Here is a 15,557-nt window from a genome sequence, read left to right on the forward strand (position 1 = left end):
CCCAAAAAAAGAAAGGAAGACGAAAACATTTTTATTTATCATCATCTCATATGGATTTACTGGAATTAGCTGTGCACATTTTAATTTTTGTTCTAATGTAACTCCAAAATAAAATTAGACTTTTGACTTATTATTTAAATATAATTCATCAATTATCTTTTTGTTCACTTTCTGGAAAGTAATTATAGCAGCACACTGAAATATGTATCATGTGAATCAACATTTGGTTATAAGTGCCATGAAAAAGGAAACAAAATACACGAGTTTCTCTGTAAAGGCTGTAATTTCCCTTAGCCATTGAACCCTAAATAGATATAAAAGAATAACAATAATAGAAACATAGGATGATTCAGCACATTTAACCTTATTTTTTAAAAAAAAACAGTTTATTTCCGTTGCCATAAATATTCCTATGAAGTAAAAAGAAGGCAGAAATAATGTGCTTTTGGTGATACAAGAATATAAAGACATAGTCTATAAATAATAATGAATATTGTTAAAGTTTACAGGAAGCTATTGGTTAGGACTGACTCCTGTGCTGGGCCCAAAAAACCCAACCAAAATGGAGTCACTCGTGTTAATGTTCCACATTCCCAGTCAGAAACTAAGTTGTTCACATGATCTTCCAGGAAGTCAGAGGAGAGGAAGATAAATCTTCAGACTAGCCTGTGTTAGCCAGCATGGCATGGAAGTGCCTTCTCTACTTTGGCCTTTAGACTCGAGTAACTTTGAAATGACCAATCTTCTTGTTCTCAGTCTCTGCTCTCCTCAGCTCTTTATAAAGCCAGTCTCCTCTGTTGAGCTCATTGGAATACTCATTCTGTTTTATAAAATGAGGTGTGGCCCAACTATTAAAATAAATAAAAGCCAGTTAAGGTCTCTAAACTAAATTTGTCATTTGACAATATTTTTGAGCATTTAATATGTGCCAGAAAATTTTCCCTTACTCTACTCATATTATATTGACTTATTTAACCATCATGCCAGACCTTTGCTTTGGGAACCATTTTTATCCCCACTTTATAAATAAGTAAGTGATCCACAGAAGAGAAGCAGAATTATCAGAGGATTTCAGATGACCACATGAGAGAACATAAACTAAAACTTCTGGTATTACACCTGTGTCCACTGGACGTGTATTTGGGCTCCCCTGAACACTACTGGCCCACAGTCATGTTGGCAACCTATATCCATATCTAGGTTTATATAATGAGGGATGGTTATTTAAATGATCTTGAAATATTTACTTAGGGGGACACATTGTACACCCCATAAAAGCATATAAGAACTAGGACTTATACACACCTACAAATAGGAAGTATACATCCATCCAAGACTAGTTCAGATAAAGCTTTGATTTAGTAGTTCTACCATTATATTAGAGGAGCTAGACATGTTGGATGGAAAAAAGAGTATTGCAGACCCTCTATAAAGGATCTTTAGTGCTGCGGTCAGCACTTGTGAGTTTCTTATGCACTCTATTTGCACAATTTCACATTATATTGATGCAGCTCCAATTGCCCAACTTTCTCTTTACCCAGAAGATTTTTTATTCACTCATTATCAGTTCTTCCTTGGTACACAGAATTGCCCACTTTCTAGTCCTTATATACAGTCCATATATAAATATAACTATAACATATAAATAAATATATAATATAGTTATATTTTTATATGTTCATTTATATATATATGTTTGTTAAATTAGTACTGAATCAGGCACTTATGCTAAGTGATATATTTCTATATAATATTTAATTTGATCCTCATGGCAGTTTTGCACAATAAATGATATCGGTCTGATTCCAAAGTCTGTTTACAAATGATAAACAGAGGCTCAGAGGGTTTATAAAATTGTTCAAGGTCAAAGCAGGAATTGATAGAACCAGGATTTGAACCCAGCTATATTTGATTCTAAGGCTGTTGCCAGGGTCTTTTATTATTCTGTAAACTCTTAAGAATAGCTTTCTTGCCTTGATTTAAGGATAATCTGCTCATATGGAAAATGTCTAAGATGCCAGTTTTAAGTACAAAGTCTGGTTCTGCTAAGATTTAATCAAAACAATTCACAAAGAAACCTAGTACTGAGAACATAAAATTAGCATATAGAATCAGAAATCTAACTTTCATAGCATTTCAAGGCAAGGATAACAAACATCACAAACTTTACTCATTTGTTTGGGGATGGCTGATTGCAGGAGGAAGACCAATATTTTAAACCTGAGATAATGATTACAAGTTCAAAATGTATCACATTGATTAAATTGGTCATCTCAGTGTCACAGAAATACCTTTCATATACCACACTAAGTGGGCTCACCAGATTTGGATCCATACAAATTTTAAGCCAACTTTTTCATTAAAAAATCAGGGTACTTTTAATGCCCAGTTTTGTGACACAATCATGCAGTTTATTATGATAAATACTCCATATGGAGCCATGAGGAAAGAGTCTATAATGCAAATGATTCATGTTAAATATGAACAGCATTTTTTTTTTGCTGGGTATCAGAAGTTAGGAATTATTTTTCTGTAGTTCTTTCAACCAAAGAGTCTCCCATTGGCCAGGGACAGGTCTTAAGTTGAGGCACTCAATAAACAGATGGCTTTTCAGGGTCCCTTGGATTCTGGTTTAAGCAGGAAGGGATATATAGGCACCTGTTTGGTCATTTCCTTTGTTAAGCTGGATATGAGGTAGAATTCAAGTACAATGTATTAAAAATATTTATATATGTTTGTTAAATTTCTAGATGTGTTACCCACATAAAATGAGCAAATTGTTGTGGGGTATTTTTCCTCTGTAGTTACTAATCCTAAGTGTAATAAATCAAGAGCTAGAAGTCCTTCATGAGGGTGAGGCCTGCCGCTTGCCACCTGAGCTAGTATTTCTTTGAACTTATCTATTCTATTCTATTATCTATCCTTGCATTAGTACCACAGACTCCTAATGGTTACAGGCATATGGTAATTGTAATATTTGGCGTGGAGTTCCACCACTAAGTTATTCTTCTGTTATGGACTGCCTGTTTGTGCCCCTCCAAAATGCATTTGTTGAAACCCTAACCCCCCAGTGAGATGGAATCAGGAGGTGATGGAATTTGAAAGTTAATTATGTTTAGATGACATCTTGAAGGTAGAGCCCCCAGGATGGGAGTTATGTCCTTATAAGAGAAAGAGATTAGAGCCCTCTTTCTCTGTCATATGTGGGGATATAATAAGAAGATGGCCATCTGCAAACCAAAAGAGAGTTCTCACCAGACATGGTATCTTTGTGCACCTTGATTTTGGGCTTCCTGGTGTCTAGGACTGTGAGAAATACATTTCTGTTGTTCAAGCTCCCCAGGCTATGCTGTATTTCTTAGAGCAGCCTAAACTAAGACATCTTCTTTCTTCCTTTGATGTTCTTCTGATTAATCTCAAGCAGTGATTTTTCCTGAGTGGCTTGTTATTTACTTTTCAATTCATGAAGCAGCTTCTGAGCCTGGGATTGTGACAGGCCCTGGTTGGTTAATGGTGATTAATAAAGACCCAGTCCTTGCCTTCATGGACCTTAAAATGTATAAGGGGACAAAGAGAAAATAAGAAAACAGGCAGATACCTGCAGATTGTGATCTTATAAAGAAAATGACTGAGGAGTAGAGACAGGGAATAATAATAAGGGCCAACTTTATATAAGATGATGTCCTCGTCTGTTTTCTGTTGCTATAACAAATTACCCAAGACTGGCTTATTTATTAAGAATAGAATTTTATTTGGTTCATGGTTCTGAAGGTTGAGAAGTCCAACACATGACATTAACATCTGCTTCACATCTGGTGAGGGCCTTGTGCTGCCTCACACATTGGTGGAGGCATCACATGGTGAGGCAGAGCAAGCAGACCAGCTCTTGTCTTTCTCCCTTTCTTGGAAAGCCACTAATGCCATGTGGGGCCAGGGGCTCTACCCTCATGACCTCATTTTACATAAGGCCCTATTCCTAAAGGTCTTCCCTCCAAATACCATTAACATATGAATCTGGGCAATAAGTTTCCTAAACATGAGCTTTTGGGTATACATCCAGACCGTAGCAGTGGCATAATCTGTAACTGCTCAGCGTCTGCTCATTTATTTGCTTGGAAGACAAGTCACTAATCCAACACTGACTATTTTCAAGCCATTGTGATTATTTCACCTAACTAGCAATGTAATCCAGGCCAGTCGGAATCAGTGAGATCTATAGCATTTGGGATCCAATCAGGAAAACAGAAACATTTATTGTAAAAGATATAATTTAATACGAGCCCTTGGTTAAGTGGGTAGTGGAAGACAGACAGAGCAAAACAGGAACAGAGGTTAACCCAGAGACATTGCATGAGGCTGGGGAAACTGAGCTCTATGTTGGACATGATTGAATCTTAGTGTTGGCAGTAGGCCCTGTAGAGCTGGGATCTAGACATCTTCAGAGGGCCCCACCACATGGGGGCTAGTGCCCCTGGACACCACTGTAGCTGCTTCCAGACAGGTTCTGCCAATGGGGAGCACTAACAGGAAATTGGACGTCAGAGGCTAGGAGCTTTGTGGCCAGTGTCCTCCTGTCTTTTGGCACCCACTACACCATTCCCTTCAGAAATGCAACTGTCCGCCATTCAGTGCCTTCTTGGACAGTAAGCATCACCCTCTCTGTGTCCCTTCAGAGTGCAGCAGCCACACTACAGTGTTCTGAGCCTCTCTTGGCCCTTTGGACATGGCTGTAAGTCACCCTATGAGACACCTAAGTATCATCTGCAAGAAGATGCCTCAGAACATTGGGTACCACTGATGAGGTCCCACCTGGGAACTTCAAGCCACATCATGGCCCCTCCTCCTCTTCTTTTTGATAAAAGTCATAATGCTGCCTTTTCTGTTTTGATCCTAATGACCTAGAGAAGGTCACAGCCTTCTGTACTTATCATTCACCACCACCACTACCCCCGCCCCGGCTCTTTTAGCTTTCCTATTCCCGTTAATTAATTAAAGATCCTCTAAAAATTCTTGTATGGTTTTCATTTTCCTGACTGGACCATGACCAGAAAAAAAAAAACCCCACATTTAATATCTTTAAATAAAGGAGGAGATTGAATATGTAAGTATATTCATTGGGAAATAGCCTAGCAATTCCAATAGGTCTTTGTAAGTCTTGACCTATTTTATACCAGTGCAATGGATCCCTGCAAGTTCAAAGACAAGTGCATTAGCCAATTGTATTTTCTTTTGGGTGATTATTCTTAGTTGAGTATAATGTTTTCATTTAATAAAAAAATGAACATTGTAAAAACTAGAATTATGGAAATAGTTACCACAAGAATTGATCACTTTCAAAAAGGAATTAATGCTGTCTGACATTGCTAGGGGAGTTATCATCGTCCTAATTTGTAGATGAGGAAGGTAAAAACATGGCAGGTTGGAATGATTTTTCTGTGGTCATACACAGAAATCAGTGGGGTTCCTGGTGTTTTGAAACAATTACTTTGAGCTTGGCAATTGGTGAACAAGTATTTTGTGTAACAAATATTAACTATCCCATCATTAGACAGAAATGTTGGGTAGATTAGCATAATATGTACATATATTAATGTAACATCATGCCTACCTTTTTTGAACACAATGTACAAATGTATGTATACATATGTGTATGTATTATGAATGTGTGGTTATGTACACGTATATATTTATGTGTGTAAACATACACACACATATGTATGTATATACTCTCAGATTAGTGTCTCTACTTCTAAGACTTTTATGAAATGAGAAATGGAGAAAAGTTAAAAGGGGATTTCACCCCCAAAATCCTAGTGGAAAACCGATATTGGAGGACTTACCTTGTAAGTTCAGGCACATTTATAGTTTTGTTTGTTTTAAAAGGCTTGAAAACATTTTCCCTTTAAGGTATTTCTCTTTAGGAAGTAGGATTCCTGACCCTTCTCCTATGAACTCATTTCTTTGAACGGCCACAATATGCAAAGTTCATGCAGATTTCACTGTTTACATGTTAGCTACGAATTTTGTTGTCACTTGCTTGCTTATAAGGGACAGTCCTAGCCGGGTTCAGTGGCACAAGCCTAGGGTCAGGAGGCCAAGGCAGGCAGATTGCCAGTTCCAGTCCTGTCTCAGAAATTTGGCAAGGCTAAGCAACTTAGTGAGATACTGCCTCAAAATAAAATATAAAAAGGGCCAGGGATGTGGCTCAGTGGTTAAGCGTGCCTGGGTTCAATCCTTGGCACTCCCCCTACCAATAAAAAACTAAGAGTCCTTACTTTTTTTTTTTTAAACTCTATTTTATAGTTTACCATATGTTACTGTGGCACATTTTGCTAATAATTTGAGTATTTGACACAATATTTTTTATGTTCAAACAGTTTTATAAAGACAGTTTCCACAGAACATGTTTATCTGAACCTCAGGAAATTATTTAATGGAAAATAGCTTTCCTAAACAACTTGCTAGTCCTAAAATTTTGTCCTTGAAGATTTTTATATAATAATGCTATTTTTTAGGCAAGTGTCTTGTGTAATTATTTTTAAAGGCATGCAATTTAATGTCCAATCTAAATCTTTACTATGGTGTTAACATTTCCTTTATAGCTCTAAAGAAAGTTGGTATAGGCAGTCATGCATCACATAATGATGGGATACATTCTAAAAAACATGTGTCGAATGTACTTACACAGACTAAGATAGATGCAATATGTTATGCTTTGGATATGATGTACCTCAAAAGCTAATATGTAAGACAATGCAAGAAGGGTTGGAGGAGAAATGATTGGATCATAGCCCCAACCTAATCATCGAATTAATTCCTGATGGGATTAACTGGGTGGTAACTGGAGGCAAGTGGGGTGTGAGTAGCGGAAGTGGTTCATTGGGGGCATGGCTTTGGGGTATATATTTTGTATCTGGAGAGTGGAGTCTCTCTCTGCTTTCTGATCACCATGTGAGCTACTTCCCTCTGCCACATTCTTCCTCCAAGATGTTCTGCCTCACCTTGAGCCCCAAAGAATAGAGTCTGTCTTCTATGGACAAAGACTTCTGAAATCATGAGCCCTCAAATAAACTTATCCTCCTCTACAGTTGTGCTGGTTGGGTCTTTTAGTTGCAGCAACAAAAATGCTGACTAAAACACAATGTCACTAGACAATATGATCTTATAGGACCACTGTCACACATGCACTCAATCATTGATTAAAATGACATTTTGAGGTGCATGACTGCATGTCTTTTTCAGTAATATATTTTATTTTTCTAAAAATCCTTTGAACTTTATATATTTTCTAAATACTAAGTTGACATACACTCATTGTTAAATATTTTTAAAGTATAGGGATATAGCCAGGTGTGCTGGCAAACGCCTGTAATCCCAGTTGCTTGGGAGGCTGAGGCAGGAGGATTTTGAGTTCAAATTCAGCATCAGCAACTTAGTGAGGCCCTAAGAAACTCAGTTAGACCCTGTCCCCAAATAACATATAAAAAAGGGCTGGGGATGTGGCTCAGTGGTAAAGCACCCCTGGATTCAATCCCTGGTGAAAAGAAAAAAAAAATTATAGGGATATAAGAAGTAGAAAGTGAGATGTCTTGCTGAATACAGTGGCACACACCTGTGATCCCAACAGCTTGGAAACTTGAGACAGGAGGATCGCAAGTTCGAGGTCAGCCTCAGCAACTTAGTGAGGCCCTAAGCAATTTAGCAAGACTCTGTCTCAAAATAAAACATAAAAATGGTCCAGGGTCATGGCTCAGTGGTTAAGTACCCCTGGATTCAATCCTTGGTACCAAATTAAAAAAAAGGAAAGAAAGTAAGCTGTCCTATAATCTCATAATCTCCACCCCCAAAGGTGACCTTTCTTGACAATTATTCATCTTCTTGCATGTTTCCCAGTGTGCTTATTTTTGTGGTTACACCTATAGTATAAGTGTCAGTGTTTATATGAAAACTGTATGTATTGTTCTGTGCTCTTAACATTCTCGCTTAGCAGGGTTTCATGTATAATAATGCCCTAAATGTTATCAGAAATAATTTAGGATTGAGGGTATAAAAAAAAAGAGAGACAACTGTTTTAATTTTTATTATTATTAGTGAGTTGGAGCGTTACTGTATTTATTGACATTTTGTCTTTCTTATCTACACTATCTGTGCTTATCTACCGTTAACGTTTGGTTTCCTTTTATTTTTCATCTTAATTGCTGAAACCTTTATATTATGGACATTAAATTGTTTAAATATTTTTCAAATAATTTTCATTTTATTAAAAGATCACTGAGTGATTAGTGATCAAGGAAGTGAATGATAAGAAATATAAAAACTGATATTTAATGTATAATGTATTCAGTTTATAGTAGGCACAGATTCCCAGACCACTATAGCATCACAGAAGGGTGGTGTCTGGCTATGTGGAGGCAAGCAAAAGCTACCTGCATTAGGTGAGACTTGAGCTGCACTTTAAAATATGACTAGAAATCATCAGGTTGATGAAGAATTGTTCTGGGAAAAGGATATGCTAATTCAAATAGAAAAGAGCACCATCTAGTCTGCAAAGTATAAGTACTTCACTTTGCTGAAGGAAAAAAGTCTACATAGTAAGTCATGAGATGGGGCTACAGAAATGGAGGTTGTGCCAGCTTTCTTATCACTATGACCAGAATACTTAACAAGAGCAACTGAGAGGAGGAAACGTTTATTGGGTACACATGATTTTAGAGGTCTCAGTCCCTAGACAGCCAACTCCATTTCTCTAGGCCCGAGGTGAGCACATCATGCAGAAGGGACCAGTGGATGAAAGGTGCTCAGCTTATGGTGGGGTCAAGAAGCAGAGAAACAGGGGCTGGGGTTGGGGCTCAGTGGTAGAGCACACGCCTCACACATGTGGGGCATTGGGTTTGATCCTCAGCACCACATAAAAATAAATAAATAAAAATAAAGGTTAAAAAAAAAAAGCAGAGAAACAGGGAGAGAGAGGAAGGGACCACAGGAAGAGCAAGCCTTTCAGGGCACATCCTGGTGACCCACTTCCTCCAGCCACGCCCCACCTGCCTACAGTTACCACCCAGTCAGTCCATTCAAACTTGGATGGATTGATCAGGTTGCTGCTTTCACAATCCAATCATTTCACCTCTGAATATCCCTGCATTAATACAGGAGTTTTAGGGGAACGCCTCATATCCAAACTGAAACAGATGAAAGAGGGCTAATTTATGAATAGTTTGGTGTGTTCGGATAAGGCATTTGAACTGTATGCTGAGAACTTGGATATATCCGGATTTGGATTTCAGGAAGACTATTTTCATAGAGGTCTGAAAAATAGCCCAGAAAGAGTCAGTCTGTAGGTAGGAAGACTAGTTGTGCCTATTTGAGAGAGACATTCATTTTTTCAATGTCACACAATCTTCAAAAAGGCAAAATGAGATCTTTCAAATTTTCCCTATAATAAGAATTAAGTTAAATCTGTGAGAATATATACCCAGGGTGTGGGAATGACTGGGGTTGAGGGGACTTTTTTATTTTCTTCTGTAAACAGTCTGTATCATTTGAGTTTTATTTTTCAAATCAAGCACAAGCTTTTATCAGTGGACTAGTCCAAGGGGATTGAAGGGAAGGGAGGACGGATGGGACAAGGGAAGAACAGTGGAAGGAATCTGACCTAAGTTTCCTGTGTACATATATGAATATACCACAGTGACTCTCACCGTCATGTATAGCCACCAGACACTAATTTAAAAAAAAAAAAAGGTAAGTAAATAGCAGAAAGATCAGTAGAGTAGAGGGAAGAGAACAGGGTGAGGGAGGATGGGAGGAAGGACTGGAGACTGAATTAGAACAAATTTTATTCCATGCTTTTATAATTGTACCAAAATGAATCCTAATGTCATATAAGCTAAAAATGACCAATAAAAAGAAAGAAAGAAAAAAGTCACCTCTGGAAGTCATTTGTGCAGAATAATAAGAACTTCCTGTAAGGGTGAAATAACATTTGTAGTTGGAATCGAGACTTACCTTTCAGGCGTTCTGATTGTTAAGGTTAGCTTTCTGGGGTAGGGTCATACTCTTCTTTGCTTTAGGTGTCTAAATAGCTGTCATAATGGGAAGGGGCAGTTCGAAGTTAGAAACCTGCATGGTGAATACTCTACAGTATTTCTGAAAATTCATTTCTTGCTTCCTGCTTTTAGAACGTGTAATGTAATATTTTATCTTCACTCAACTTAGCAAGCAAATGGATGATGACATTGATGTTCCACTTCTAAGTCCCAATACATATTTTATTTAACGATCCAGTCAATGCTAAGAAAGATTGTAATTAATCACTGCCGGTTTTTAATGTGTAAATTTTCAATTGGACTTCACCCCAATTTTAAAAATAAACAAAATAAATTCTATTTACCTAAAAAAAGCATTGACTTTTAGAATGAAACAATTTATATCTTTTTTTTTTTTTTAAACTGCACCAATAACAGATGGGAATGATCTGAACTAGGAGTTTGTTTGAAAAGTATTTAGGGCTTTGGTGGACCACAAAATCAATTAGAACCCTGATTCTAACATGTCTGCTAAAGTTGGTCTAATAATAGTTGGTATCATTAGTAGTGTTTTGTAGTATCCTAATACTTTGGATTTGGACCTGCTTGGCTTGGTCAGATTGACCTGGAAATTGTGTTCACTTTGGAGTCCTCAGTTAAGATGATCAGCTTGAAGCATATTCAGGAGAAGCAAACCATTTGGGAAATGATTTAAAGTCAAGTTAGATAAGAAACTATTAAAGAACAGGGCAACTCAAGTATGTCTCAAATCGTCACATTGCACACCTTGAACTGGTACAATTTTATGTATTGATTATACCTCAGTAAAGCTGGGCAGGGGGATAAAAGGGGGGATGTTATGCTTGGAGGAAGTCAGACAAGATGCATGACTTTATAATACATTATGCCAAAGAGAAATGATGCATGTTCATTAAACCCTGGACAGAAATAGGAATGGGAACAGATTTTGAAAAGAAACAACTAGAATGGGTGTCCATTTTTCATACCTAAAAACTGGGTACTTCTGATGTATTTACCAGCTTATATACTGCCAAAAATTTGCAGTATTCCATTCTTAAATTGATAGGATGATTGGTTAGACCATCAGAGTCCATAAAGTGCAACTGTGTTTATTTCTATTTTTATCAATGAGTCTGCATGCATTTTCTTTCTTGTTAAACAAAACCAACAGGTTTATTTCCAAAGTTGGTTCCATTGTATCTATTTTCTTGCTTTCAAACCAGTTACATATTTAATTATTGCAATATTAAATAATTAGTCTTCTCAATTTCTGAATCTCTCCCCAACTTAACCATAAATACCTCTTCCTCTCACACGCAATAGTCATAAGCCTCAAATATCACTCTTTCCCTCATGGTTTTAACACTTATTGAAGTTTCCTTACACACAGTTCTTGTATTATATCTTCTCACCAGCAAAGAGTAGAATCAGTTGAAAAACAGAACTGCCCCAATTGGTATTGAGTCTGGGAATGCCTGGAAGATTCATTTCAGTTTTCTCCTGAGGTCTTAGTGCCCTGGCACCTGGGCAGGTTGTAACTACCCGCTACCCATGTTAGCCCCACCTGAGGACACATCAGACTGAGCTGGTGATGTGATCGTCAGGCCTGATTTTGTGTTCTTCTGGTTGAGTTGACATGCTTCCAAAATGTCTAATGTTTAAGCCCAGGGGGAATACTGTTCTCTTGACAGAATCTGTAGCATCATTTTTCAAATATGTACAAGTTCTTTGGTTATAAAACTGGTGTATCAATTCAGTTTCTCTAGAAAGATAGAACCAATAGAATGGGTGTGTTTGAGTATGTGTGCATATGCGTGTGCGTGGATATACACACATGTCGATGGCCGTTTACATGTGATAAATACATATACACATCTATGAGGAGATTTCTTGTAAGGAATTGCATTGCGCAATTATGGAGACTGACATTTCCCAAGATCCGCAGGGTAAGTTAGAAAGCTAAGCCAAAGAAAGTCAATGGTTTATTGCATACTGAAGACCAGCAGGCTTGAGACCCAGGAAGAACTAATGTTTCATCAGAGTCTGAAGGCAGGAAAAAACTAACCAGTATTCCATTTTGAAGACAGTCAGACAGGAGGAATTCCCTCTTAATTATAAAGTGGTAAGTTTTTATTTTCAATTCAGGACTTCAACTGATTGGATAAAGCCCACCTATGTTAGGGATAACAGTCTACTGTATTCACTCTGAGAAGTCAAGTAATATCATACAAAAATATGGAATCAACCTAGGTGCCCTTCAACAGATGAATGGATAAGTAAAATATGATATATATATAGATATATATATATATATATATATATACACGATAGAATATTACTCAGCCATAAAGAAAGATGAAATTATGGCTGGTACGTGGATGGAACTGGAGACTATCATGCTAAGTGAAATAAGCCAGTCACAAGAAACCAAAAGCTGAATACTCTCATCTGATATGTGGATGCTAACATACAATAAGGAGGTAGGGAGGGAAGAATAGAAGTTTACTGGATTAGACAAAGGGGAATGAAGGGAAGGGAGAGAGGATGGGAATAGAAAAGATAATAGAATGAATCAAACATAACTTTTCCACGTTTATATATAAATACACAACAGTGAAATGCCACATCATGTGCAACCGCAAGAATGGGATCCTAGTTAGAATAAGTCATACTCCATATATATATATATATATATATATATATATATATATATATATATGTGTGTGTGTGTGTGTGTGTGTGTGTGTGTGTTAAAATATACTCTACTTCCATGTATATCTAAAAGGAGCACATTTTTAAAAAGAGAAAAAATTACTCTCAGAGTCACACTCAGAATAATGTTTGATCAAATATCTGGGCACCCCATAATCCAATCAAGTTGGTGCATAAAATTAAATAGCACAGCAGACTTAACAGATTAGGTGTTATAACTATCAGTATTTATTGCATATTAACTACTTATTAATTATTTCTTGTCCCCATCCAGGGATTATTTACTTAACATCATCTCTTAGTCATTTGGAACCGACTACTCTTTTTTTGATGGTCTGTGCCCAAGATGGTGGTGGGCTTACAGCTGCGGTTAACGCTGACATCACCATACACATCCTCCAGACAGCTCTGGCACCTGCAGAATTTGAAAGGCCTAAGTACACATTCTCAGTTTATGAAGATGTGCCTGAAGACAGTCCTGTTGGAACAGTGAAAGCCAGAGAGTCCTTGAGTAAGTACTGCTGCTGCATTAAAAGTCCATGATTGAAAATATTGCTGTATTTTCTTGGGTTGTCCAATCTTGAAGAATGCTTTCCTTCTCTCCAGGCAAGATGAACTGAGGCAGCACAAGGTGTGGCTTGCTCTGCGTTCTCTCAACATTGTTTCTATCCATCCTACAATTCTCTTAATAATAACAACAGAAATAGGTATTTTCAAAAGAAAACAGTACAGAATATTTATGTAGAAAGTGTATATGTCCTCCCCGAAAACACACACTTAAAAAAAATATTTCTTACAAAAATCCATTCCATTCTGTTATACTTTTTATCACTTTAGTATAAAAAGGGCAGCTTTCCAGGAAAACTACATCATCTGGCTCATTAAATAAGTCACATAGTATTTCAACTTAGATGTGTTTCCTTTAAACATTGCCTTTTTGCTGTCTATTTGAATATTTTTGAAATTTTGGTAGTCCAAACACCATGTGAGCAAATATTCTTTCATAACTCCATTTTACACAGACAGAATGAAATCCTAAAAGGGAATTATGTCTCCAAAAAGCTTGCCTTCCTCCTGGTCCCCTCCTTTCCTTTCTTCTCTCCTTCTCCTCCATCTTCTGTGGGGGTTATGGCCCAGGCCTGGGAAGACATCATACAGAAACTTAACTTGGCTTCCTTAAATATAGAGAAGATGGTATGCAAATTATTTTCTGAATATCTTTTCTTTTTACCTAATGCAAAAAGATGAAGAAAGATAGTAAAGCCTGCAGCTTGCTCTTTGTTCTCTGGATGTCTGCTTTGCTCACAAAACAAAACAAAACAAAAAACCCTTAATCTATGCACCCCCTTTTCAACAGGCTTGAGAAGTAGAGGAAGAAAGCAGACAGACATTCCACAGTGCTCAGGGTCTATGCAGCATATGTGAATATTTCAGCATTTCCAGCACCTGCATTCCTGTGGCATATAATGATTGCATATCCTCCCTTTTCAGATTCCTCAGAACCAATCTTCTACAGGATTTCCTCTGGCAACCTGGACGGAAAGTTCTCCATTCACCCTTGGCTGGGCACTCTTCGCACCCAGAAGCCTTTAGATCACGAAACGCAGCCCGTGGCTGTCCTCACGGTCCAGGCGCAGCTTGGCAGCTCCCCGGTCTGCAGCAGCACGGAAGTCAACATCACCATAGTGGACGTCAATGACAACCACCCCGAGTTCCTCACAGCCTCTGATGAGATCAGGATATCGCAGACCACCCCGGCTGGCACGGCCGTGTACGTTGCACGTGCAGAAGACAAAGACAGCGGGCTGAACGGGCTCATCCGATACAGCATTGCCAGCCAGAACCCAGGCATCTTCACCATCGACCGAGGGCTGGGGGTGGTGTACCTCCGTGGGAGCCTGGGAGGGGAGGTCCTGCAGAAACACACCCTGACCCTCGTGGCAGAGGACCATGGCGCCCCTCCCCGGGCCTCCCTGTTGATGCTGACGATAGTCATCGAGAAACCAGAACAAAACCCAGCCTTGACTTTTGAAAACTTGGTTTATCAAGTGGAAGTCAGTGAATCTCTCTCGCTGACGACACAAATACTGCAAATACAGGCGCACCCCCAGCACACAACCTCGCAGACGATGTACTCACTGGAGGCCAGTGTAGACGCTGCTGCGTTCGGCGTCCACCCCTACACGGGTTGGATGTATCTGCGGCGACAGCTCGACTACGAATCCACACGAACATACCGCTTTAGAGTGTTCGCCGGGATCCCGGAGGACAGATCGTTGCAAAATGTGAGCGCTTCAGTCATTGTTCATGTCCTGGATGAGAACGACAATTCCCCGACCTTCTCGCGTGATGTGTTGTTTTTGAAAGTTGAAGAGAACCCTATTCCCCCAGGGGTAATAGGCAAAATTACAGCCATTGACCCAGACTCTGGAAAGAATGGACAGCTATCCTATTTTCTTTTGTCTGATGGAAAATTCTTCAGGATAAATCCTAATACAGGTAGCATTTTGTAGCTTCCAGTTACTCCTTTAAAGTTAGGATTGAGAAAAAAAAATTTTTTTAGTTATAGCATTAGTATGAACATTCAGATAAAATGAGTTTTTAGTAGATGAAGTATCTGATTATAGTATTGTGTAACTTTAAAATGAAGTTAAAACCGAAAAGAATTTCACCTCTAATGATTCATCCTTCTCTTGGTTCTGCTCATATATTGCCAATACCATCATGTGCCATATAATGACACTTTGGTCAACAGGGAGCTGCATAGATAACAGTTGTCCCATAAAATTATAATGGAAC

At 38.2% G+C, this 15,557-nt stretch overlaps 1 protein-coding gene across 1 annotated transcript in view; it reads left to right on the forward strand.

Annotated features, from left to right (window-relative positions):
• Positions 1-15,557, forward strand: part of Dchs2 (dachsous cadherin-related 2) — a 259,692-nt gene that overhangs the window by 161,221 nt on the left and 82,914 nt on the right. Inside the window, exons 4-5 of the mRNA XM_046459227.2 lie at positions 13,033-13,269; positions 14,250-15,257. Coding sequence (XP_046315183.1) covers positions 13,033-13,269; positions 14,250-15,257 — 1,245 coding nt within the window. The remainder of the gene's footprint in view (positions 1-13,032; positions 13,270-14,249; positions 15,258-15,557) is intronic.

This window comes from Marmota monax, unplaced genomic scaffold (genome assembly GCF_021218885.2).
Source record: "Marmota monax isolate L192 unplaced genomic scaffold, Marmota_monax_Labrador192_F-V1.1 WCK01_AAM20220418_F8-fsc00002, whole genome shotgun sequence".
In the NCBI taxonomy this organism is placed as follows: domain Eukaryota; kingdom Metazoa; phylum Chordata; class Mammalia; order Rodentia; family Sciuridae; genus Marmota; species Marmota monax.